Raw genomic sequence first — 27,686 nt, forward strand, 5'->3', positions numbered from 1 at the left:
ATTATAACAGAAAAAAAAATCTACGGGGGCCTGCTTAGAGAGAAGCGAGCGAAGTATATCAAGAATTTTGAGCTAACAAGAATCCGCCAAAATAAACCTAAGTTCTCCTGCAAACTTGCTCTTCCCAACCGTGATACGTGGGCAAGTCAATTTTGCCTCTTTAAACAGTGTGTACAGTGATTTTCTGGAGTTGTTTTTACTTTATTTCTGCAGTGGCTGATGCTGCTGTTATTGCAACTACTCACTACTGAACACAATGTGCATTGACACAATGCTTATACATTATTTGACTTGATGTAGATGTTATTTCCATTTTACAAAACGGGCCTTGCTTAAAGATGTTAAGTAACTTGCCTAAAAGCCATAGGCAATATAGCACAGGGGCTACAGTCCAACTTAGTCAAATACCTAAGTCCATGTTCTTAACTACTATGTTATACATCTCTTTCAAATCTAAACATTTAGTGGGCAACAATACAATGAATTATGAATCTTAGGAGTTTTCAGTGGTTTTTAGGTACACAACAAATTATTTCTTCTAAATGTTAATGTACTCTCAGGTAATCTTCTTTCATCTGACTTACAGTCAAACTGCTATTCCAGAAAAACATTTTTCCCCCAGACTGCATTTTCCTTCACATATAGCTCATGTGAGTTGCTCTGTGCCCTAATCCCTGCCTACCTTGGGGGTTACATTCTGAAAAATACCTTGGCTGGCACAGCTGGATCTCATATAAAATAAGGAGTTGAGGAAATTTTTAAATGGCATCACATAAAAGTTCAGAGGGCATGGGCCTTCAAAAAGAATGAATTCTTTGGCTTTAAAAACTTGTTTTGTAGGATAACATACTATTTCCTGAATCAGCTTCAATTGTTTCAAGAAATCTTGTTCCAGTGTTATAGGATGGTGAAGTAGATTCTCCTACAATTTTTGTGTTATGCAAAGTATAGTGTGTTTTTAAGTCCTCTTTTATTGGTATGAAAAATAATATCCTTTAACATTTTATTTCGGAATGGTTAATACATTCACAGAGTTCAAAATTTAAAAGATATATAAGAGTAGAGTGAAAAATGTCCCTGGAATTCCTGGCCTCAAACACCACTACCATCCCTAGACGTGATCAATGCTTTCAATTTCTTGAGTAAACATCCCTAGATGTAATCAATGCTTTCAATTTCTTGAGTATTCTCCCAGAAATATTTTTGCATGTAGAAAAAATTACATGCATAAATTTCTTCCCTATTTTTACACAAATACTCTACTTTTTGTTTTTTTTTAACTGAACATATCTTGGAGATTGTCTCATACTTGGACATACATCAAGAGATTCATGCTTTTTTAAGGCTGCATAGTATTGCATTCTATGAACGCATTCTAATTTTATTGAACTAGTCTTGTATAGGTAGGTATCTCGGTTGGTCCCAACTTTCCCTATTACACACAATGGATCAATGGATAAACCTTGTGCACACATCATTTCATACAGTGAAAATGATCTATATGTGAAGTTGCTAGAAGGTACAACTTTTAGGAATTCCCCTTCACAGAGCTGGTAGAAATTTACACTCTCAGCGTGAGGGAAAGGCCTCCTTCCCACAGAATGTCGTCACACCTTCTGATGCTGGGCGGTCTGACAGGTGAAAACAGAACCTCCGTGTAGTTTTAAGGGGTATTTCCCATCTTACAGGTGAGGTTAAGTTTTCATGATTAAGAGCTATTATATATCCTTTTATGAAAACAAATCTGTTCATATCCTTTGTACATTTTCCCACTGTATTATTGTTCTTTTCCCTTGAATTGCAGGAAAATTTTTTCTTTACCATGAGTTGCAAATATTTCCCCAGCTCGCCATTTTCTTTTTTATTTTGCTCATGGTGGTTTTTGACATGTAGGAATTATTTATGTTAGGTGAATTTATCCATCTTTCATAGGTTTTGGATTTTCTGTCGTATTGTAAAGACATTCCTGCCTCTGGGATGAAGAAAAAAAATCAATGGCTTATCTTAAAACTTTTACGGTTTTATTTTTCACATTTACGTTTCTAATCCATCCAGAACTTATTCTGATATAAGGTATGAGGATTAAGTTCAACTATATTCTATTCCTAATGGTACTCATTCAAGTGGTACCCGGTACTTTTATTCACTCTTGTACAATGGGAGCAAATTTTGAAAAATGATCATTTCACAAATCATTCAGCTACATAATGACATAGTTTTGCTCCATCATATTAAAATGGCAAAACCTAAATAGATCTTTCTATATATATTATAAAATAACAACCAGTCTGTGGGAGAAGGAAGCAAATAACTGTTGGGTCTCTGTTTAAGGGGAGTGAATAGAATAATTCAATATATGTAAAGAGAATTTTGTTTTTGAAATTTAAATACAGAAGTTTTTAAATTATTATAAATTTGAGTTACCACAAAAATATGGTAACAAAATTATAGCTAGCAGAATTGCTGTTAAATTATGTACTTTGTAATTATGTATATAGATTATATATACTATAGTTTACATATAAACTCAATATTTTGTGATATCACTTGTAATGTTTGAATAAAGAAAATTCTAAAATATAATGTCAAACTTATGGAAAACCAAGAGCACAAATTGCAGACATCAGATGATTTCTGTGAAAATGTGACATCTATCCAATGGTTGTACCCAACCTAAAACACAGAAAATTCTCTAAGGTTTCTTGTAATATAGTTAAGATACAAATAAGACAAATGAGCATTAAAATTTTGAAGTACTGATGAGAACAACATACAACCTACAGAGTAAAGCTTGTTATTGCGAACAAGTTACAAATCATAAATATTTGCTGAGTAAAGTAATAAACAGTCTTTTCCTTTTCCTTATGTGACTTCTCTAAATTTACCACACAAATCTTCAAAATCAATTTTACAAATATACAGGTCAATTTTAGTTAATGAGATAGAAAAATAAGGAAGACACCATAATAGCTCACTTATTACACTTGCTTAAATTTAATATGTAGAAATTAATGACAGTAATTACTAAAAGACAGTAATCTCATCCTTATTAACATTATTATAGACGGCAGAACCGAACGTATGAGAAGTTAATCATGTTACATAAGTCACTAAATTTAATCTTGGAAATTCTTACATGTCATAAGAATAGCCTGTTTGCAATTCTGGACATTCCAGATTAAATGTGTTAACTGACTATTAAAAAATAAAACGACTATCATTTGAGTGTTATTTTCCAGGCGCTATAACAGCATTTTGCATATTATTACTTAACTTAATCCACATAACCACAGGAAACAGGCAACATCATTTCACCAATTTAGACAAGAAAATGAAAATTAGAGGTTTAGAAACTTGCCTAAGTCACATAATTAATTGCTAAGTACAATCACTGGTCGTACTCACAGATTATGTCCTTAATGCTGTTATAGTTCATCACAAATGTAGTTAAGAAAAAAAAAGGAGAGAGAGATAATTTCAGGAATTTAATATCACTCAACTAAATACAAACTTTATTCAATTGAGAGTGAAACAATATTTATTTTTAAAACCAAAATTATTCCCTTCAGAGACTAGTATTCAGTAATCTCATTTCAATTGTGCTTTCATTAAATTCAAATTGGTTAAACCTTGAATGTGTAAAAGGCGGTATCTCCATTAAGCTATAGAAGAATTAATTCAGAATGAAAATAAGCACCTAAAATCTTTCCTGGTATACAAAAATACATGTGCCATATAGGTAAAGGCCGGGAAAATCTGAGGATCATAAGGTCATTTATTCCATATAAAGTAAAAAAAAAAAAAAAAAAAAAAAAAAAAATTTCTTTAGGATATGAGTACAATAAACCTATTTTCCAAAATATAATTTATGATGTTGGGGACTGCTACAGAGGTTAAATTTTTAAAAACTCAACTGAACATTATAGAAACTAATGAAGCCATAACCATCTTAGGTCCCATGTTAGTTTCCTTATAAAAGAGAACATACGGGGCCGGCCCGGTGGTGCACTGCTACAGTGCATCGCTTGAGAGCACGGCGGCGCTCCCGCTGAGGGTTTCGGATCCCACATACAGACCGGCCGCTCACTGTCTGAGCGTGGTGCGGGCACAACACCGAGGGTTGCGATCCGTTGCCGGTCACGAAAAAAGAAAAAAAGGAAAAAAAAAAAAAGAGAGAACATATGGAAGCACATATAAATATTTGTGTAATATATTAGTCTTATAAATACTGCTTCAATTTATCCAAAAGTGCAATCAGTACAAATCTTTTCTTACTTTCTGTTTTTCAGGTCCATCGAATGCAACACTCCTGGATTCTTCCACAGACTCACAGACAAGGCCATTTCCACACACGAATTCAATCACTTTCTTGAGCTGTGGAAACTGAGTCTTTATGACATCAATCGCCATTTTACAGCCTTTAATCTCCCTTAATTTTTCATTGATTGGCTAGATCTAAAAGGTTTAAAAAATACTTCATAAACTAGATATACTAAAATATAAACCAACTGCTCATTACGTTCTTTCTCACCAAACACATAAAGGCGGGACAACAAATGATGAATAGTGTGCACTTACACATAATAAAAGTTTGACATGAACATGATGAACTATATCCCACCATTGGCTCATGTAACATTAAAAATAAACTTCATCAAAAGCCAGAGGACTTAATTTCCAGATTCAGCCCTGTCACTAATTATGTGGGAGAAAACAATGCATGAGAAGTGCTCCATGCTCTCAAGACCATGAAATATAGTGGAAAATGATATCCCTTTACATATGTGTAAAAAGAGTGATACAATACTATGGTACTTAAAAAACACTTTAGAAATAAATGTTCAGGAAAGGCTTCAGACCTTCTTAGTCATGACTCTTAGGTTGGATATACAAACAGATCAAAAAAGTGTCTGCAATGTATTAATGAAAACCTGCAAGTAAGATCTCACTTCGGGGTAACAAAGCAAAACAAAGCAAAAACGCTACATACAACCAAAATGTGTATATGTGTGCGTGTGTTATATATATACACACGTACACATGAGTATATACACCTGCGAATATATATTTATAAAAATTGAAGTGTATGGGAGCAATCAAAAGTAGTTACTATTAAGGAACTGGAGACTGAAAAGGGATAAGAGTATTCCCTCTATATTTGATATAATTCTTTAAGAGACGTTTCTAAAAATGAGTCTGCCTTGAAAAACTTCTCAAGTGGGGAATAAGTAGAACAGGATTTTAACAGGAAGATGAATTAGGGCTAAGGAGTTTCAGGAGGCAGAAGGTATAAGCAAAAGTGTATTAGTACAATGGACCGCTGGCATTTGCTGAGCCCCTCCTCTGTGCAGGCACTGTGCCAGGTGGTTTACCTGTAATGACTCCTTGCAATAATCCAATAAGGTAAGAATTAATTCTTCTACTTCATAGATGAAGAAACTGAAGCCCAGAAAACTTATGAAAAGCTAAGTGGGAGCAAATTAGAAGTAGGGCTGAGATTCAAACTCAGGGCACTCCAACTCTAAGGCATGTGCTGTTAACCACTATGCACACTGCCTGCAGTTCAGGGTCTTGACTGCAGATCAAATAGAACATTATCTTTGGTAGGCAATAAAAAAGCACAAAGGATAGCAATTATGATATGACAAAGTTCCTGCTGCAGGAATTTAGATTCTGGACATGGGAACATATATCAACACATAACTCAAGGTTCAAAATTTAGCCTGCCCCACCAAGAGTTGACACACTGGATCAAATAATCACAATAGAGACTGAGTTGACATTTCGCCCACAGACCATACATCTTATCAATTTCCTATCTAGATGGTCCCTAACTTACGATGGTTCAAGATATGATTTTTTGACTTTACGATGGTGTGAAAATGATATACATTCAGTAGAAACCGTACTTCAAATTTTGAATTTCAATCTTTCCCTGGCCTAGTGGTATGTGGTATAGTACTCTCTTGTGATGCTGGCAATGGCAGCAAACCACAGCTCTCAGCCAGCAACGTGATCAAAAGACTAAACAACCGATACCCTGCAGTGCACTCTGTTGCTAAGCTATGAGGTTCGGTAGGTTAGATGTATTAAATGCATTTTCAACTGATGATATTCTCAACTTACGATGGGTTTACCGTGACATAAAGCAATGGTCAAGTTGAGGAGCGTTTGTATTTTGCTACAGAACAAAAGTCATTGCTGGCTAGTATGCCGAGTGGTGTAGTTCTAGAGCATTGGTACCAGAGTCACCAAGACAGAATTATGGCAAAACCAGATTAGGAAAAAAATGATGTGATATCAAGAAAGATAGCAGCTACTTGATATTACTCTTTGCCTGCCACTACATTAACAGCAGCCATGCAAATGACGGGCTAATTGTCCACGATTTTTTTCAGTCACTACCATAGTTTTAGGCAATAAAGACATACTATAACCGACAAGTTTTTATCACTACTAAATACTAAACATTACAAATTTCTTACCTCCAGGTAATCTAGAGCAAGGAATGTCTCAGGTTCAGCTCTTTACTCCTTCAGAAATTGAATACAATCTTTCGCTACTTTTTCAGAGACCACAACAATGGCAAACATGTACTGGTCAAGAAGCTTAGTAACAGCCAGCTGGTATTTCTTAGGAATGGGATGACACAGGTCAACCAGTCTTCCAAACTTAGCAGGTTTCAAGAAAGGAAAGAAAAACAAATATATTAGTGAGGAACTTATAATTCACTGTTTTCTCATGTAACGAAGAAACATAGACAAAACATAACTATAGTCTCATTCACATGGACCTAAGTTTTATTATGAAATTTCCATTTAGGCATGTTACTTCATTTAAGAAAAGAGTAATGCAGCGGGACTAACCTTATCAAAGTACTAAAATATTTTCTATAACTGTAGTAATTAAATAATATTCATTCCTTTCCTATTTATTAAACGAGAATCTTTGAGGCACCTACTACGTGCAGGACTGAGCTAGACACTGGGTAAACATTACTTAATACAAAAGATACTCTCTGATCTCACACAGTTTTCAGTCTAGTAAGGAAGAAAGACAATCGATAACCACATGCATGTAACAAAACACAGCTAGTCACTGTGACCAAAAAAGCGAGTGCTCTGAGAGTATATAAAAGAGACCAGGTTGGCCTAAAAAGTCAGGGAAGGCTTCCCATGAAGAAGTGTTATTTGAGCTAAGATCTGATGAATGGTCAAGAATTAGACAAGTTCAAAAACTTTACTAGAATATGTCTGAATGTCAAACATCCTGTATCAATAGTCTCTAGAATAGCTGAAGATTTAATTGTTTATCTTTGGACTCTCTTCCATTTATTAGTTTCTACTACAAGAACACAATTTCCTTATGATAGCTCATCATAGTATTTCATATTTATTATCTTTGCTTTAAACATTTAAATCTCTCTTTTTTTTTTTTTTTTCCCATTTACCTGTGCTTATCTCAAGCTTTTCTTCTGGGTCAAGAATATAATTTTCAACTGTGCAGCTCACTCCTTGCTACTTCTAATTTATTAATTAATATTCCTTGCTACTTCTTATTAACTTATTTTATTTATTAGTCTATTTTATTTATTAAGTAAATGTTAAGTAATTATTGTTCAGTAATGATGTTTGTTCTTAATTTGTTTTCTTAGCTCCATGTTTTCCTTTTCATTTTGTTTATCCTCATATTTGAACCTAGTTTTATGAATTCAAGCTCTTATTAAATTATGCAAAGCAGAAAACACTTATGTGGGATTATGTTCTGTAACTTTCTAGGCTGGACTTTTAGGCCTCTAAATATTTTTAAATATTTTCTTTCTCTTTATTATTACATATACTTATAGCTGTAGCTGCCATAGTGATTCTTTTCATCTTGCTTAGGTTCAATGTGGGCATCTCTGTTTATTTTCATTTGCTGTAATAATCGTTTCATTTTTTTTTGGAAAAAAAAAAGCCTACAGTACTTGATATTTCCAGGTGCTCTCCTATCCACGTACTAACCAGGCCCAGCCCTGCTTACCTTCCGAGGTCAGACAAGATTGGGCATGGTTAGGGTGATATGACTGGAGACAGGCTCTTCCTTGATTACCTTTCCCAAAGAACTGAGATGGCTAACTCCTTTGAGCAACAGTTGATGGAACAAGTATTTCCTACTTTATCCGCCTTCCTACCACCTCAGGGGTTGGAGGGCAATTTGAGTGAGAACTCAGCTAAGGCTTTGTAAGATTATGCTTTGTTTGAATACCTGAGTTCTGCTCTGTTTTGTGATTTTTAAAATTAATATCCTATATGAAGGTTCTTCTATCTTGGGGGAGGAGGACAAATCTTTCTTTGGAAAGAGCTTCAAAATGGCCTCTCAATTTAATGAGAAGCCATAGAGTCTTCATTTTCATCAGAGAGCAGTAGAGTCACCTTTCCTGATACACCAGTTTTTGATTCTAACTACCTCCAGTTAGAAGAGCAAAAAAATACAGATAAGTTTGCTTCTTTTTAGATTAACTTTTATTAAGTGAGAATTTTAGGAAATAGTCAACTTATCACTTGGCTTAGGCAGAGTTAAAAAGCAATGCTACAATTCAGTTATTTTTTTTAATATCCTGGACTATCACCACTTTTTAGGTTTATAACATTAGTTTGACTCGTTGTCGAAAAGGATATGTTTAGGTTTTTGTGATTTTGTTAGAAATTGTGAAAAAAAGATTCTGTGACCCAGGTTTACTCCTCTATCATTATCCAGATGTCAAAACCACATTTAAGAGTCAGAAAGTCAAAAAGGATACTGTAAAGGAGATGAAGATGGGTGGCCAGAGAAGTACAAGAAAACCATGGGAGATGAAGATGGGTGGCCTGTAAAGGAGATGAAGATGGGTGGCCAGAGAAGTACAAGAAAACCATGACAGTGTGGTACCATGGAAGCCAGTGGCAGGTGTTTCAAAATAGATCAAGTGGTTGACAGTGTCAAGTGCTGAAAACAGGCCATCATAACATGACTGCACAGTGTACAATGATGTAAGTGACAAGAAAGTCAGATATCGAACCCCTGATCCCCAAGGAAATAATGCCATGAGGGTGACACCCCAAGTAACAGGTGATATTGTATTTTCTTGATGACATACATAAGCAATACTAGATGCATAGAGAATAAAAATATGCCAATGATGTCACTGAAAAAGTATTTTTTTTTAAATTAAAAACATGAAGAACATGAGGTATGAGTCTACGCGTCTGGGGGCTCAGACTACTTCATGGCACCCGTTTCCATTGGGGATACTGACAATAACTCAGACTTTTTGGGTACTGTGTTCATGTCAATGCTTCTCCCCAGTAATTACTTATCTGTCGACACTACACAAAGTAATTTACATTTTACCCCAATTATTTACTGTTATCCTTTAAATATAAATTGCCAAGCACAAAACATAAAGATTTCTGAATTTTTTTTGCTTCCTAATAATGGTATATTTATAGATCCAAATAAGAATATACTGTTTTCACCACACAGGAATGCTTAGCCTTGTTTTAATTGTTCATTCTAATTACCACAGAATCTGGGTAAAGTCTTTTAAGGTGATCCAGAATCTCTGCTCTCTTTTGCTGACGTCTTCTCTCATGGTTATCAATTCCAGCATTCTGCAATTCACTTCCAATAAGATCCAATTCTTCATTAACCTCAGACAGTCTTGATTTTGCTTTGTCAATTTCAACCACTAGGGTTTCCTCTTGCTCTTTCTCCTCTTTCAAGCAATCCCTTCGTAATAACAACAGCAAATTATATAGCAAAAAGCAAAACCAAAATTTAGGAATGGAGTAGTGCTCTATTAATATTGAAAAGATAAAAAATATATATAATAAAATAAACCTAATACCAAATGAAGGCAAAACAATTTTGATCGTTCATTGTTGATTCAAAAGATATGTATTTCTGCACACTGAAATAGTAACAGTAGATCACTATAACCAGAGCAGTCCTCATGAGCTTAATAAGGAAATGCCAATTAAAAAGAAACCCTTAGTTGCAGAATACTTAGGTTGTATGAGGGTTCTTCAAAAAGTTCATGGAAAGATTCATATTATCGTTTAATTCTATTTTTCCATGAACTTTCTGAAGTAACCTTGCATTAGCTTTCATGATATAACTCACTACTCTCATTAAAAATATCAGTACCAAAGAGACTGAAAATTTCAGTACTGTTACACATTTGTATTTCCAAAATTTAAATATTTCATTTTTTATGTAGTCAAGGATAATCTTTAACAATCTACAATGAAATGAAAAGCAATGGAGGAAACAAAGAAAAGAGTCGAGGAGTGAGAACTTTGTATCAGTGGGAGCATTCATTTGATAAACAGAAATAACCAGACACTTGAGAGGTAAAATAGCTGAGTGTTTTTTTTTACTCTACCTACATGCATGTCTTTGTATCCTCCTCCAACTTCTTTATTCGTTTTTTATGATCTTCTATTTGTTCTTTTATTTGTTTTAGATTTCCCTGAAATAGGAAAGGAAACCTAAAATCAATTACAGGAATTCCACCCCAATTAAATTGCATGCCTAACACTTACTATAACATTGTAAGCTGTTATAAATTTGAAATACATCAAAGACAACCATATGAAAATATTTGAAAAGAGTCGAGTACAGAGAACTTCATAACAGTGGGAGCATTCATTTGATAGACAGAAATAACCAGACACTTGAGAGGTAAGAAAGCTGAGTGTTTTTTTTTCCTCTACCTACATGCATGTCTTTGTATCCTCCTCCACCTTCTCTATTCGATTTTTATTATCTTCTATTTGTCCTTTTATTTGTGTTAGATTTCCCTGAAATAGGAAAGGAAACCTAAAATCAATTACAGGAATTCCACCCCAGTTAAATTGCATGCCTAACACTTACTATAACATTGTAAGCGGTTATAAATTTGAAATACGTCAAACATAAATATATGAAAATATTTATGAGAGCAAATTTTAAGCTTAAAAAGGCAGTCTGGTATAGAGCTTTGAAGTTGCACAGATCAGGGTTAAAATCGTGACTCTATCATTTGCTGGATATTTGATCTCCAGCTAATTCACTCTCGTAGCTTCAAAGTCCAAGAGGATTATTTTCAAATATCTGCACAGTTCTTATCTGTCCCTCAAACTAATTCATTCAATAAATATTTATTCACTGGCTACCATGGGGTAGGAACTAGAGATATGATAATGAACAGGATAGAGTCCTTGCCTTTAAGGAGTAATGTCTGGTGGGAAAGAGACAAGTAATGACAGTAGTGTGGTTTAATGTTAAACCACTTACAGGGCAACTAATAGAGTTTTGGGGAAAGGACTTCACAAAAGTCTTGCTCTATTCATTTTATCATTAAATCCAGTAATGTAGTAATCTCCGATTTGTTTCATGTCTTTAAGCCTTCCCACATCTAATTCATCCTGTGTACTATAGCAAGACTGATCTGTCTTACTCCATTACTAAATGATCTAAAACCAGGAGTGTATGAAAGTAAAACCACAATGCTTTTCAGTGTACCACCGGGAAAGAGAATAGCACACATTTGAAGTGGAAAAGGACAAGCATATTCCAAGATAATTATCCTGTTTTACTCACTTATCACACAATTTTACTGAACAAACCTCCACTACGCAAGGTGCCAGAGTTATAAAAATGAGCGAGACAGTTCTTTTGCTGTAGGAACTCACACGTGTTGAAAGTAGAGTTCCCATACTGAGGTTCTATTATCTCACGTAAGAATTCCATCCAGAGAGGGAAGAGCAAGAGTCGTCAATGAGGAGAGCACCAAGCTCAGCCAGCTGGGAACAGGTGCTTCTGCACCTTTACTCTGGCCACTCCCAGAGCCTGTGTCATTAGTTTAACATGCCAGGTGGGTCTCTTAGGTGATGACCTAAGGGCCGGGGACAAATTTAGGACTTGGCGTAGTTCCATGGAAGAGTAGGATTTACTGGAGAAAAATCTAAAAGACCAGGGTCAACAAGAGAAGGCGTGGGTCACATTTGCTCTCACCATCCCACAGGAGGTGTGTCAGGACCTGGGTGCTCTGCTGGACGCATAACGTGGGATAATCAGACTACCGTGGTACTAGGCATTCTGGACTTGAGATGCTGGCTGATCACGCTAGTTGTCTGAGAAAACCAACTATTGCTGAGCGCCAGAGATCTTGAGACCTGCGGAAAGTGACAGAGCCTCCTATTTGTGAAGGGAGTCATCGGTCCTGTGGAAACTCAGTTTGGGTACAGCTCTTCCCCATCTCTCTCCACCTGAGCACGTTATTTCTTTTTTATATTCAAAAGGCAACAGCCGTTCAACCGACACTCATTGACATGTACTAAGTGCAAGGTTTACAATGGACATCATTATGAATCCTGCCTTGAAGAAGCTTCCAGTCTAGCAGAGCTGTACCAGTTAATTGTAAATACTGTGCAATCTTATAAAAGCCCTTAGATAGTTACAGATTAAGAACAATGGGTACTTATATAAGGACGAAATTATTTTTGGCTCTTGTTTTGAGTGGAGTGGGGAGAAAATGAGGGCAAGGGAAAGGCTTTGTGCTATAGATAACTATAGAACTTACAATGTGATACAAATGATACAATTATACAAATATTTTAAAAATATTTCCTCCTATGTTACTATCTTTATTTTTCTCATGACACAAAATGCCACCTCTTCTACTCACAGAACTATCATATACTGCACCTTCCATATTTGTAGTTCCATCTGCCAAATCACAAAGACTAAATGAGACAGGGTACTATAAGGCGAAGGAGATGCACTCTGAAGACAAAGCGTTTGGAAGTAAATCCCAATTCCTCCATTTATTACCTTAATCAAGTTTGCTTAGTCATTTCGTGTTTTGATCCCCTCAGCTGTAAAATACAGTAATCCAACAAATATTTATTGACTATCAGGTGTGGAAAAGGAACTATTCTAGTTGCTTGGGATGGATCAATGAATAAAACAGACGAACATCCCTGCTCTCATAGAATGTACACTGTAGTGGGGGAACACAGACAAATATATTTGAAACATAAAAGATATCCTAAATAATACTAAGTACCATAACAGGTAATCCAGAAATTATTTAATTGCTTATGTTTGATGTAAAGCCATTTACATATTGAAATGTTACTGCCAAAAGGGAATAAAATGTCACTGAGGATAATCCAAATCATCACTGCAAAAACTGAGGTACCTGAACTTCACCATGCCTCCTCTTTTCAAACGCCAGTCTTTCTTCCTCCGCCTTCTGTTCCCACTGCAGTTTTTCCATTGTTGGATCGTTATAGCTGCTTTCGTTCTTACTTCTTCCTGAAGTTCGTCATAACGATCCAGCTGTGTAAACAGCATTGAAACATTGCTAACTCACTTATAGAAACATGACAGGAAATTCTTTGTATAATACTAGCAGATAATTAATCTTATCAAAAGCTAATTTTATATACATTGGATCATAATTGGCCATCTTATCCAGGTAATCTAATGTGAACATCATAGAAAACTCTCTTTATTTAAAACTGCTTCTATAGAGCAACAAGGTATTCAAAAGAAACCCTATAATAATGTTTCTGTCAGAAAATCTTAAGAGAAAGGGAATCCAGAGAAAATGATATATCTTTTTCCTATTTATGCAGTCACTGTTATTTTGGTATATATAGTATGATGTAGGATAATCATAAAATTACTGAAAGAGATGCATGATAAAAATTTAGCTGAGAAAATATTTGGAACTCTCAATTATGATATTTGGATATTTACTATTGATTTATTATAATTAAATACCATATACTAAGTTGGATATTAATTTATCACTGAACATTTTAAATGACCTTAAGTAATCAATTTCCATCCTGTCAATGAAATGATGTCTCTTCAAAACCACATATATCGGACCTTTAAGTTTTTATAATATCACGAGAGAAACAAATTCTTACCTTAAATAACTTAATTACCTAACTTTTATATAACAAAATGATAGCACGTAACCTTGTTGAAGTATTTTCTAGACTTTAACTCATAGATGTTATAATGTCATCTAATCTTATAAAAAATACTTTAGTCTGATGAGTAAATTCAGATTCTGTGTATAGGCTAAAAAATCTAAATCCCCATAATCTACATTCTGACGAAAATCTCTTAAAATATCAGAAAGAGAGAAAATCCTTTACATTTTTCTAATTAAAAGGAGAAGTTGAAACAATAGGTACAAAAGATTTCCCATTTATTGACTTTTCACCTTACCATCTTCCAGTTTTAAGTCTCGTAATTTACTAACGATTTCTTCCTCAATCTGCTTTTCAAAACTTATCCATGCACCATCTAAATCAACCAGTTCTGTCTCCAGGTCTCCTATGTCATCTTCCTGTTTAGAACATTGTTTTTCACTGTCCTTTACTGATTTCTTAGCCACATCTAATTTTTCCAGGTGATGAGAAGTGCTTTCTTTGACTTGAATGTATTGAAGCTGCATCTTATTTAAAAATGCTTCATGGGCCGGCCTGGTGGCGCACTTGGTAGAGTGCAGTGCTTGGGAGCATGGTGGCGCTCCCGCCGAGGGTTCGGATCCCATATAGAGACCGGTCCACTCACTGGTTGAGCATGGTGCGGGCGTGACACCGAGGGTTGTGATCCCGTTACCGGTCATGACAAAAAGACAAAAAGGAAAAAATAAATAAATAAAAAACATAAAAATGCTTCAAGAGATTTAAAAAGAAAAAAGTTTGCCTTAAAGGAAATTATATTTTTTAAATATATAAAGGGAAGAAGTCCTTCTGATCAAATCACATTAAAAAATAAATTATAAAAATCAGCTTTCAGACTGTAAGCAGATCAGTGGTTGCCAGAGGCTGTGCAAGGTCAGGGGGAGGGTTAAAAAGATGAAGCAAATGGGCACTTTTCAAGAGTGTTTTAACTACTCTGTATGATATTGTAGTGGCAGACTCATGACACTATGAATTTGTCAAAACCTATAGAATTTTAGAGCACCAAGAGTGAACCTTCTTAACGTAAGCAAATTTCTTTAAAAAATCACTTGAAAGCCTGAGGGATTCTAAACGGAATAGAATGTGACAGAAGAATTACAAATGTATAAACAACTTTACCAAATGGGTGGGAGGAAATTGGTTCACCTAAGTAATTTTGGAAATGAGCAGAGTCTTTAAGACTAAAATCAAAAGGAATTGTTCGTAAGCACAGTACTCCAGTTATAAAGTTGCTTCCCTTGGAGGTATGGGTGAACAATGCCGATACTGCTATACATGATTACTGGAATCGAACAATTAAGCTAACGGATGGCTGATGGCGGACGCCAGGTTTCTCACCATTGAAATGGGGGGGGGGTATAGATAAGCAAGAGAATGCTAGACTGATCCATGTGTTAATGGATTAAAATGTAGAGACAGTATGAACTCATGTTTAGTTCAGTGAAGATACAGATGACTATATATGGAAATATTTAGATATGTGTATTTACAAGAGTTACTATACACACATATATTTCCCAGTTCTGTCCGCTGAGAAAGCCTAGAAACAAAGACATCCAGAAGGAAAGAGCACACCTAGCACCCAGATGTTTAGTTCCTAATACGAATATAAAGACCAGAACTCCTTGAAGAAATTACTGACTCCTGGGCAAGCTCACACAGGCTATAGCAGGCTGATGCTAGGACTGGCCCCTACGAAATGAGCCCGGAACATCTTGTAGTGCCAAAAACGTAAGGAACTGCCCCCAAACCAAAATCACGATGACGGCGATATGTTGAAAGGACACAGGAATTAATTCAGAGTTGTTCATAATCAAAACTGCCATAATCTAAGCAACAAAATAAACAATGCAGTATTAGATTATAACCTCAAATATAAAATATCCTCATATCCATACTGATGTAAATAAATAATTGAATAAATAAATAAATAAGAGACAAATTTCCCGTGTAGAAGAATTATAAATAAATCATGTAGATACTCTGCCCTTGAGGTAGAACATAACTCCCCATTCCTCAGGTTTGGGCTATGCCTAGTGACTTCCTTCCTAAGAATATAGTATGAAAAGGGGGAAAATAAAAGAAGACCTTTCCAATGGAGAAACCTGACAAAGTCAGGTGATCAGGGTCAACGTCAATAGTGATATCAAGTTGATATTATGATACAAGGTGTGATATATCCTATGACATATATCACATTTTAACATCCTGATGCCTTATGATGAGAATGGCATTTTATCTCTGTGGTCTTCCTCCCCAAATCCCCCAATCCCAGTCTAATTAAAAGAAAAGTTTTCAGACAAATCTGGACCGAGGAACATTCTGCAGAAAACCAGACCAATACTTAAAACTGTCAAGGGCATCCAAAACAAGAAAATCTNTTCCGATACTGCTATACATGATTACTGGAATCGAACAATTAAGCTAATGGATGGCTGATGGCGGACGCCAGGTTTCTCACCATTGAAATGGGGGGTTATAGATAAGCAAGACAAAGCTAGAGTGATCCATGTGTTAATGGATTAAAATGGAGAGCCAGTATGAACTCATGTTTAGTTCAGTGAAGATACAGATGACTATATATGGAAATATTTAGATATGTGTATTTACAAGAGTTACTATACACACATATATTTCCAAGTTCTGTCAGCTGAGAAAGCCTAGAAACAAAGACATCCAGAAGGAAAGAGCACACCTAGCACCCAGATGTTCAGTTCCTAATACCAATAAAAGGACCAGAAGTCCTTAAAGAAATTACTGACTCCTGAGCAAGCTCACACAGGCTATAGCAGGCTGATGCTAGGACTGGCCCATACAAAATGAGCCCGGAACATCTTGTAGTGCCAAAAGCGTAAGGAACTGCCCCCAAACCAAAATCACAATGATGGGGATATGTGGAAGGGACACAGGAGTTAATTCAGAGTTGTTCATAATCAAAACTGCCATAATCTAAGCAACAAAATAAACAATGCAGTATTAGATTATAACCTCCAATATAAAATATCCTCATATCCATACTGATGTAAATAAATAATTGAATAAATAAATAAATAAGAGACAAATCTCCCGTGTAGAAGAATTCTAAATAAATTATGTAGATACTCTGCCCTTGAGGTACAACATAACTCCCCATTCCTCAGGTTTGGGCTATGCCTAGTGACTTCCTTCCAAAGAATATAGTATGAAAAGGGGAAAATAAAAGAAGACCTTTCCAATGGAGAAACCTGACAAAGTCAGGTGATCAGGGTCAACGTCAATAGTGATATCAAGTTGATATTATGATACAAGGTGTGATATATCCTATGACATATATCACATGTTAACATCCTGATGCCTTATGATGAGAATGGCATTTTATTTCTGTGGTCTTCCTCCCCAAATCCCCCAATCCCAGTCTAATTAAAAGAAAAGTTTTCAGACAAATCCCGACCGAGGAACATTCTGAAAAATCTGACCAATACTTAAAACTGTCAAGGGCATCCAAAACAAGAAAAGCCTGAGAAACTGTCATAGCTGAGAGAATCCTAAGGAGACAGACAACTAAAAATAATACAGTATTCTGGATCAGAAAAAGGATATTAGGCAAAAACTAAGAAAATATGAATAAAGTATGAACTTAAGTTAAAAATATTCGGCCAATACTGGTTTATTAATTCTGACAAATATATCACACTAAGATGTTATTAACAGGAGAGACAGGGTGGGGAATTCTGTACTATCTTTACAATTTTTCTTTATATTGCAAAGTATTCCAAATTAAAAAGATTATTTTAAAAAGTCAATTTTCAAAATGTCATTTATTTTTTATTTTCTATCGATCTACATAAAACACAGCTATTACTACCTATTTATAACAACTCACTTTACTTCTTTTTGTTTGTTATAGTTGTCCGGTTAGCATTCCACATTCCTTTTTCTTGGCTTTAACTCTGTTTGCATGATGAGAAAGAGACTGTTTTGTGACACTCAAATCCCTATTCACACGCTCTAACGCAGAATTGAGAAAATGAATTTTCTTCTCATTGTGATATAGTTGGAAAAGCTGTAGTTGTATCTTCTTGACTTTCAGTTCTTCAAGAAGACCCTGGTAACGTTCTGCCTATAAAACAGTATAATTCAACAGCAGTTAAAAGTGAGTATATTTAAGCTGACCTTTCATAAACCCAGCGACTGTACCAAAAAACGATGTCTAATGAATTTTCAATTATGTCACTAAGAAACAGTATTCTTGACCAAAATACCATTATTTAGGGAAGGTTGCTGAATACACTTCTCAATTAAACCAGGAAACCATTAATTTTGTATCCATGCGCTCAGTGGTGTGGTGGTAAGAACAATGGAGTGGCACCCCTAACCCGGCTCCTAATCCCATTTCTGTCTTGAGGAGTTTGGCAAGTCCATTAACATTTCTAGCACCAGCCTCCTCATTTGTAAACTGAAGGAAGAGCATCATGTAACTTGTACGGTCCCTAGCAACTTTAAATTCAAGGATTCCAGGCAAAATTCCTGCTACAGGAAGTGATTTTCCTACTGATAGAACTAATAGGACTATTATAGTTCTTAATTATAGGTGAAAAGGAAGAAATTCCTTAACATTGATGCTATTAATAAAGAAATAAAGGAATGAAGTCCCTCAAAAGGAGAGCTCCTAATCAATGCAGAATTTCAAGTAGCAACTAAATGGTCATCCTCCAGGATGTTGTAAAAAATTAGGAAGTTGGACTATTCTAATTGTCCTTATCATGTTTCAAGTTCTGTAATTTTATAAGTTATTTCACTACACTGTGACTATTGCAGTCTGACTGTCACTGCTGCCACCCCTTTTTACTGACAAACGGACACATATACACATTTAAAAACTATGAAGAAACAGAGAAACACCACGAATAAGAAACATATACACTTCTAATTTATTTCCTTAAATATTTATTGAGTATCTACTGTGTGCCAGGCCCTGTTCTGTGTGCTGCTGAGAATATAGTGAAGAACTAGACAGACTGTCCGTGCTCTTGTAAAGCTTATATTCCAGTTATGTGAATGGGGCGGGGTAGAGGAAGAGGAATCAGAGAATAAACACACAAACAAATAATAAACACGATCATTTCATACAGAAATACATGTTCCAAAAGAAACAACACAGGCTGATGTGACAGTGCAAGAGAGGGGAAGCTAATTCAGATTGGGGCAGGGGCTAGGGGTGGTGCACAGCAAATGCCTGCTTGAGAAAAGAAAAGGATATTTTTATAAAGACGTGAACGAGAGAACCAGCCATGAAAAAATCAAGCATACAGCTCTCTAGGCAGAGGAAATAGCAAAAGCACCAGGATAAAAGGGAGCTTGATGTATTCACCAAATAAGAAAGGTCAATAGTGTGGCAAAATAGAGGACGTTAAGGCTTGAGAGGTGAACAGAGACCGGATCAGTAGGCAGGAAAGGAGACTAGATTCTCAGTGCACCGGGAAGCACTGCCCTGGAAGCTTTCATGAAAGGGAAAGACAAGATCTGATTTGCGTTTGAATAAGATCACTCTAAAATGCAAACAATTACAAACCATAGACAAGGCACTATACAGTACTTCACAAAGATCTTGGGAAAATGGAGCTAAAAGATAATACTAATCTTTCCATGAACTTCATGAGGACCCTTCGTACTAAGCATTGTGAAGGGCACCAAGAAATACCACAGCATTTGTAAAGTGAAGCCATGATTTCCTAGGGGTCCCCAAGACCCTTTTAGAGAACCCCATAAGAGAAAACTATTTTCATAATAATACTAAGACATCATTTGCCTTTTTCAGTGTGTTGACATTTGCACTGATGGCGTAAAAACCAATGGTGGATAAAACTTCCAGGGCTTAGCACAAAAAATATTTAATGCTAAGTATTTAGGAGAAGTTAGCTGTCTTCTATTAAGCTAGACGTTAAGGAGACCATAAAAATGTAAAACTGTTTCGCTCTTCTAATTAATTTGTTGGGAAAATTTAGTTATTTTTCATAACAATCTTATTTATGTTAACATGTAATAAGTTTATTATTGCTGCTTTTTACATGGACCATTACATCTATTTTTAAAATTTCCAGTTTGATTTCAAATATAATAAGGATTTGTAGATAAAATCCACATGTACACAAACTCTTTGCTGTCCTCAGTGCTTTATAAGTGTGTAAGGGTGTCAAGATCCAGAAGTTTCATAGCCTCTGCTACATAAGATATAAACCTATCAATGATGTTTCTAGTTGAGAAAATCAGACATTTTCATAGTTCAGGTTGTCCTGCCTATTTGGGATTAAGAACCCAAAAAGTGAAAAATATATCCAAAAGTTTATCTTTACTGAACATTGGGCTTTATTTTTCTTATATTATTAAAGAAATCTTCTTGGTAATCCCAACCCAATACCTAGTAACTCTAACAGACAAAATGTTTTGGTATCTAACACTTACTTGGTTACATCTTCATGACACCTTACCTCTTCTTTCTCTAATTGTGCTTGTTTCCGCTCTGCAGCTACACTTTTTTTCTTATTAAAATTGAACTGTGCATCCTCTTCAGCTTTTTGTAACTTTCTCTTCTTTTCTTTATATTTTCCTATTAGTTCTCCTGAGCTGCTGATTTCCTCAAAAAACTGGGTCCTTTCTTTTGGGTTTTCATTGAAATCGACTCTACACTTTCCTTTTAAAAACAGTAAAGCACACCAACATATAAAATATAGTGATGTATTTTCAGAACTATGAATCCAATAAACTACTACAGATACTTACCTGAAAAACTAGGCAGTTTCGTGCTTTGACTGTTATGCCGATCTTTTCCAACTCTCCTATGTAAGCAGAACGACTCACAGGATTATCATCACAATGAAATTCTGAGCATCCCACTAACATAAAAGGATAAAGACTATTAGAGGAAACATAAATATCAGACATATCTCCACAACCAAAGAAGTTTAATAAAATTATTTTTGTTATGGAAACGGCGAGTGCTGCAATAATATAATCATATACATGTTAATAAATGCATTTAATCAGCTAAGAAATACTGATTGTCTATTAGGAGGGTACTTTAGAAAGTTCATGGAAAAAATAGAATTGAAAATTAATACAAATCTTTCCATGAACTTTTTGCAGGACCCTCGTATATGCAAAGGACTATTATACAGCAATGAACAAAACAGATAAAAATTTCTTATCTCAAGGAGCTTATATCCTAAACAGGAAGACAACAAAAATAAGATATGCAAGAAAAATAAATAGTATGTGAGAAAGTGGTAAATTCTGAGGAGTAAAAATGAGCTAGGAATGTGGAATGAATTTTCTGTGGATGGGGGATAGGCTTTGCAATTTTAAATAGGTGGGCAAAGGAATCCTTACATATATAGAAACTTTTGAGTTAAAAATCTAAAGAAAATGAGAAAACTAGCCAATGAATATATCTAGGTGATAAATTGGTGAAATATTTAAATTACTTGTGAAGGCACAAGTATAAAATTATAAGTGCTTCAAAAATCATCTGTGATAGCATTTGGTCTATGTTAATAAGACAGCATTTATACATTAGAAATGTTCCAGTGGACATTGAACAGTAACAACAAAACAAGTAAACAACAACAAAAAAGCACGTATTTATAGAGGCTCTGTGAAATCCAAGCATAAGATAAAAAAATAAATTAATAAACAACACTCAATTTGTTTATTCAGACAACACAGGGAATTCATGAACAAATCACAACATAAAATTCAAACATTTTACTCGAGTTGCTTTTCAAGGTAAGAAAAACTATCTATACAAGCCAAAAGTAAGCATCTAATTAGTTCATCATAAGAAAAGCAGATAAACATAACCTCAGGAAGAAGTTTTATAACTTCTCTCTCTTTGAGGTAGTCTCCTTGTATCTGATCCAAATATCCAGATATAAAAATGCTATTTGACAGTAGGTTCATTTGAACAAATACAAGGGTACTTCAAAAGTTTTGTAGAAAGATTTTGAAGTACCCTTGTTATGTCTGCTTGAGGAAGAGTCTTAGTGGAGCATCAAATAGATTCTATTACTTGCCTCTGAGAGTTTCTATTGAATAGGGGGAAAAAAACCCTCTCATTCACTATGCCAGTGGAACAACAATGATCACCCTTCAAAGAATGAAAAGAACAGGCAATCTGACTTAATACTAAACAATCAAATGACATAAGCAAAAATCTACAGAAACTACCTCGGATAATCCTTGTAAATGTTTTCTCTTCCCCGCTTTCCTCCACATACACAATTTTTACACTTGCAGAAGAAGAAAAAGGTTTTCCAATATGTGCTCCATGAATAAGTTCTTGAATATTTCTCACTCTTAAATTAGCTGCTTTCTCTCCCAATACAAAACTAAATGCATACATTACATTAGATTTTCCTGGGGAAGGAAAGTGAAAAATTCATTCATTCTTAATAATAAAAAGCCTTGACCAGAGCTGAAGCAATCAGGACAAAACTGGGAGTGAAATATAGCCAATATACATGCCTAGATACTTCTGTCTTGTCAATGCTTAAAATGCATGTGACTGAAAAATTTTACTCAGATTACTTGTTTCTCCTATGCAGCTATGGTAGAGCATTAAGAGATCTAAATTTAAGGATCTAAATCCTAGCTCTCTCCCATTATTAGGCATTACGCCCCAGGTAATCATTTAACGTCTATGAATTTCAGTTATTCTTATTTTATAAATAAGGAAAGTATCACCTAAAGCATCGTCAGTGCAGCACTAAGCCCTCACATACTAAAAAAAAAAAAAAAAAAAAAAAAAGGGTAACTAAATTCAAGGTCTTCCCAACGGAGAAACTAAGGTTGCTAGAATATTTATGACTGGTATGAGACGGTGCTACAAAAAAATTATATAGCAGGCCTGAGACTGCTATCCTTTGAAAGTCCTGTTTACAAGGTTGGCTGGCATCTGGGGATTGGGTTTGGGATTTGGGGAGGGTTTCTACCATTCCCTGATCAGAATAGCTCATTGTGCCTAAAATGTTTGTGCGAACAGTACGATTTATGCTGACACCTGATTTCTTCCTAAGAGTCAAGAATTTTGGTATGTGCCAGGCAGAGAGGACCCGTGTGACCATCTCCCTGTAAAAACTGAGTCTTCAGTGGGGTTCCTGAGTAGGCACCATTTCACACCTGCGAACTTGTTACTGGACGAATTAAGCACTGTGTGACTTCAGTGGATGAAGACTCACAATCTTGCACCTGCTTTCCTCAGACTTTGCCCCACGTGCCTTTTCCGTTTGCTGTGTTTGCTTTGTATCTTTTCACTGTAATAAATAGTTCTGAGAACAACTATGTGCTGATTCCTGTGAGTCTTCCCTGAAAATCACTGAACCTGGGGATGGCCTTGGGGATTCCCCACCCCAATGGTAAATTTGTTATCCAACCGTGGGCCAGTAATTTCCTCTAATTTCCAAGATGCAAAATCAATGCAGCTACTACCATCTGTATTTATTTATTTTTACCTTTCTCACATTCTTCCCCCATATCAACAAACAGTTAAAATTTTCAATGCCACAAGGAGGAAAGTAACATGAACAAAGAGAAAGGTATACCGTCAGTCACTAGAAATATGGCTTAGTTTTAGAGATTTAGGATCTTTCAAAAAAACAAAAATAAAACCAGGTTAACATGCTGCAAATTCATTTAGCTATGTCTCAGTTAACCAAAGTTAACCGACAGCTCTAAAATGTGACTTTTGGGCTAGTTATTGTAAGACAGTGCATGTAACACAACATGAACATTCGTGGAATTGAATTATTAAGTCTGTCAGTAACAGAGCTAAACAGAAACTGTGTTTGATCAATCCTTATTTAAAATCTGCCTAAAATAAATACTTCCCCACCCAAATTCACTCATTCGATTAATATTATCCCTGACTAATAAAGGCTATATTCTGTCAAGAGTCAGACAGTACACAAAAAAGACAATTTCATGTTGTAATAAGTATAAAGAGATAAACTGGGTGATGAAATAGAGAGTAACAAAGAGGCAAGTTCAGATAGGATGGACAGAAAACATTTATTAAGTGCCCACCTGCAGCTAGTGTTAGGTAAACAACCATGTTGAAAAAATGAATGAACGAAACATGGCAGGTTTTATAATGACTAGATTGGGGACTTCTACTATATATAATTTAGAAACAACATCAGGAAAATTAGGATGAAAGAGTTATCTTTAGGCTATCATCACTTGATAAAGATAGATCAAGTATTCAAAGCTATAAAAATTACACTCTCATTACTTAAGTCCCTTTTGCATTTAACTCTACATGAGTCTCCCGTTCCTCTGCTTCTTTACAACCCTTCTACTAGTTCAAGTCCTCCTTACTTTTACGAACCTCCTTATCTGGACTCTTCAACTTTCAATCTCTTACCCCTCAAATTCATTCGTTCATACTACAAGCATTTTCTGAACAACTATTTATTAGGCACTTTGCTAAGTAGTAGGTTCAAAATAGAAATCTGTAGAATTGCAGTGTTAAAATTTATGGGAGGCCATATTTTGGACTAGCCTCCAGCACTAGGCTCCAGCAGAGGAGACCAAACCGAAATGGAGTCACTCATGGAAGTGCTACATAATCAACTGAAACTTAATGCAATGTGAAGTACGCAATATGTCCTATGATGGAGTCTAGCCATAAGGAAGCAGTCAGACAAACCTAAATATTTTGTAGGAAAACTTTTCTAATCTTTTCAACAAGTCAGTGCTATAAATAAAAAGATTGTGCCGAATAAAGAGAGAGTTAAGGGCTGCAACAACCAGATGCAATATGTGGTTCTAGTTTGGAAAATGGTTTGGTGAAAGAACATTTTGGAGTCAGCTGGGAAATCTTAATTTCAGCTGTGCAGCAGATGAAATGGTCATTTACTAAAAAAGGCAAAGATAACTGCCTGAAAACAATAAGTCAGAAAACAGCATGTACTGGATGATCTCATTTTCATTTTTTAAAAGTTTGCATTAAAAGAGTATTTATGGCTGTGACCCTATGTATTAGAGTAGTAATCTCTGAATTGTGTGAATATGATCTTTTTACTTTTTAAAATTTAGTTTATATTTATTAGCATATTCATTGTTACGAATCATACTTATTCTTTATGCGTGTAGCCAAACTTTCCTCTCCCCTTCCCTTCCACGTTTTACTTCTTTATTCTTGTTTGTTTTCTAATTCTTTACAAAGATATATACTGCTATGTAATAATAAAAATTAATTATTTAAGAATCCTGCAGCCATTATGAATTATTAATTTTTTGTAAAGAAACACATTCCTGGTTAGAAAAGTAAAACATTCAACATAGGGAATTGGGAAAATATAATAAGCTGAAAGTCACAGCATTTAGAGAAAATCTTGGTGATGGAAATGGATCCTGAATCTTGTCAAATGACTTTTCTTCACCTATCAAGAAAATAAAATGGAACAAATAAAGATTACTCTGATTTCACTATGCTACATGGATTTAAGGTACGATAAGCCTGAAGGTTGGGAACTCAGCAAACAGGTTCCTGCATTAATCCAAAGAAAGAGATGATGAGAGGCTGAAGGGACGTGATAGCAGTGGGAATAGAGGGAGGAGGACAGGGCTATTAAGGAGGTAGAACTGGCATGATTGGTAATATACTGGCTGTAATAGGGAGCATTTATCAACGATGAAGGAAAATTCATCAAGTTGGTAGTCATATGAAGCCCTGGGAGAAAAGCCTTCTAAGCCCCAGGACCAGCAAATGCTAAGACTCCGAAATGGCAATGTGTTGGGCCTATGCAAGGAAGGCAATCAAAGAAGCAATTCTGACCCAAGTATAGTAAATGTGGAGATTCCAACCTTGTATTCTATTGTTTCCCTAGATATGCACTACATGCTGCCCAGTTTGGAATATTAGCTGTGGTACAAATAGATATTCACAAAACCCTGGAAAAACACTCTACTCTTTTCAGTACAGCTCACACACCATCTTCTCTGGAAAACCTTTCCTGATCTACACTCTTCCTATCTGTACCTCCCCAAATCAAATGGTTTACTTTCCTTCTTTAAAGTTTCATAACCACTGTTATCTGGCATTCTATCTCAATTAGTGTGTTATTTTCTCTTTTTTTAAGTAAAACTTTACATTAATAACCTTTTATACTGATGACATACTAAAATAATATTTTGTATCTGTTGGATATTAAAATCAACTTCACCTCACGGTTTCAGGATCTGAAAGCTGGCAAATAGAATGGAAGGAACTTTTAATTCTAGAACAGTGGCTCCAAGTTTAAGCTCATGAAATAAATTCACAAACTGACCTGATGGTTTTCATCTTAACTAATTTGAACATAGGTTAAACTATCAGTCAATTAACTTTAAGTTATTTAGTATAAGAAGACAATAAGAAAGTTAAGTAAAACTCTAATGAAAAGCCAATAAGCAAAGTCTCTGTTTTAACAACATAACTAACCTTGTCAAAACAAGGATCCAAAAAATTAGTTTAAGACTCAGAGTTGTTTCTCTCCACGGAAATTTTTACTGAAAGGCAAAAGATTGACACAATCTGAAGAGAAACCAGAGTATCTAGTGTTACTTTCTTACACTCCCTGTAGGTCAGGAACAGAAGCTGTCTTACTCTGCATATCTTCTTCTGCTCCTAGCACTGGATTTATGTCAAGAACTATTTCCTGAATCTAACTGAATGGAAAATATAAAGGTTAAGATTAAAACCGAAATTTTTACTTCACTCCTCCCCCAAATTAGGAACATATCGAGTTTTGGCAGGTGGTGACAATAGGAAATTACTATAAAAAGAATGACCAAGTAAATTAAAATATAACAGGAAATGATCAATAGCCTTAATGAAATCTATCAGAATGTGCCAGTAATTCTGAGATTTAAAAAATATCTAACAAGAGTTCAAATGAATATAAATGAAATATCACCCATTAAATTAGTCATGGAGGAGTAGTGTATTGAGTTTTGTCCTTCATATAGCAAAAAGAATGTGAACACCCAAGACCACGTCCAGTATTACCTAATCCAGTCCGAGGGGATGTGGATGGTGTGAGGACTCAGGCTGGAGCGGTCCCGGCCGGGTCAGGACCTCCCGCAGTCCAGGCCGCATGGCCGCCCTCACATCCCCTCTGTCCCCTCAGGCAAAATGCTGCCGACTGGGCCGGGCGGAGGAGTTCAGGTCCCGCCCCGAGGTGCCCAGTTTCCGGAGCCGTTGGGGCCGATGATGCAGGTGAACCTCTTGAAGGGGCCAATGACCTGGCGGCCCCGCCACGACTTGAAGTTCTCCACGACCAGCACCTGCAGGAGGCCCATGGCAACAGCCTCCTCGCCTCAGCCGCGTCCTCGCGCCTGGCGGGAAAAACGCGGGAAGAGCCTCTCCAAGTCTCGCGAGCCTAGAACGAGACCACAGCATGACAGCGCCGCTCCTTAGCAACCAGAGTTGTTGAAAGTCCCCTTCTAATGTAATATTGCTAAAAGTTTTTACCATGAACTTGTATTGAATTTCTTTCACAAGCTTTTTCTATATGCATTGATGTGACCAAATGCTGTTTTTCTTTCCCTCTGCTCCATTGTTAATGTAGGAAATTACAATTAAAAATATTTTCTAACATTAAATCACATTTTTGTTCCTTAGGCACAGCCTATTAATTCACTGCTGTATTGAATGTGCCGTTAATTTAATTAAGA

General features: G+C 35.6%; 1 protein-coding gene across 1 annotated transcript in view; it reads right to left on the minus strand.

Moving 5' to 3' along the window:
* The window catches only part of LOC103608284 (structural maintenance of chromosomes protein 1B-like), a 63,956-nt gene extending 36,645 nt beyond the window's left edge, over positions 1 to 27,311 (minus strand). Inside the window, 13 exon segments of the mRNA XM_008592731.1 lie at positions 4,276 to 4,455; positions 6,486 to 6,671; positions 9,543 to 9,750; positions 10,410 to 10,492; positions 13,208 to 13,284; positions 13,287 to 13,347; positions 14,249 to 14,538; positions 17,862 to 18,093; positions 20,462 to 20,637; positions 20,640 to 20,664; positions 20,754 to 20,866; positions 22,197 to 22,388; positions 27,206 to 27,311. Of these exon segments, the coding sequence (XP_008590953.1) occupies positions 4,276 to 4,455; positions 6,486 to 6,671; positions 9,543 to 9,750; positions 10,410 to 10,492; positions 13,208 to 13,284; positions 13,287 to 13,347; positions 14,249 to 14,538; positions 17,862 to 18,093; positions 20,462 to 20,637; positions 20,640 to 20,664; positions 20,754 to 20,866; positions 22,197 to 22,388; positions 27,206 to 27,311 (1,929 nt within the window).
* Between the last annotated feature and the right edge of the window lie 375 nt (positions 27,312 to 27,686).

The sequence above is a fragment of the Galeopterus variegatus genome, unplaced genomic scaffold, assembly GCF_000696425.1.
Source record: "Galeopterus variegatus unplaced genomic scaffold, G_variegatus-3.0.2 Scaffold8249, whole genome shotgun sequence".
NCBI lineage: Eukaryota > Metazoa > Chordata > Mammalia > Dermoptera > Cynocephalidae > Galeopterus > Galeopterus variegatus.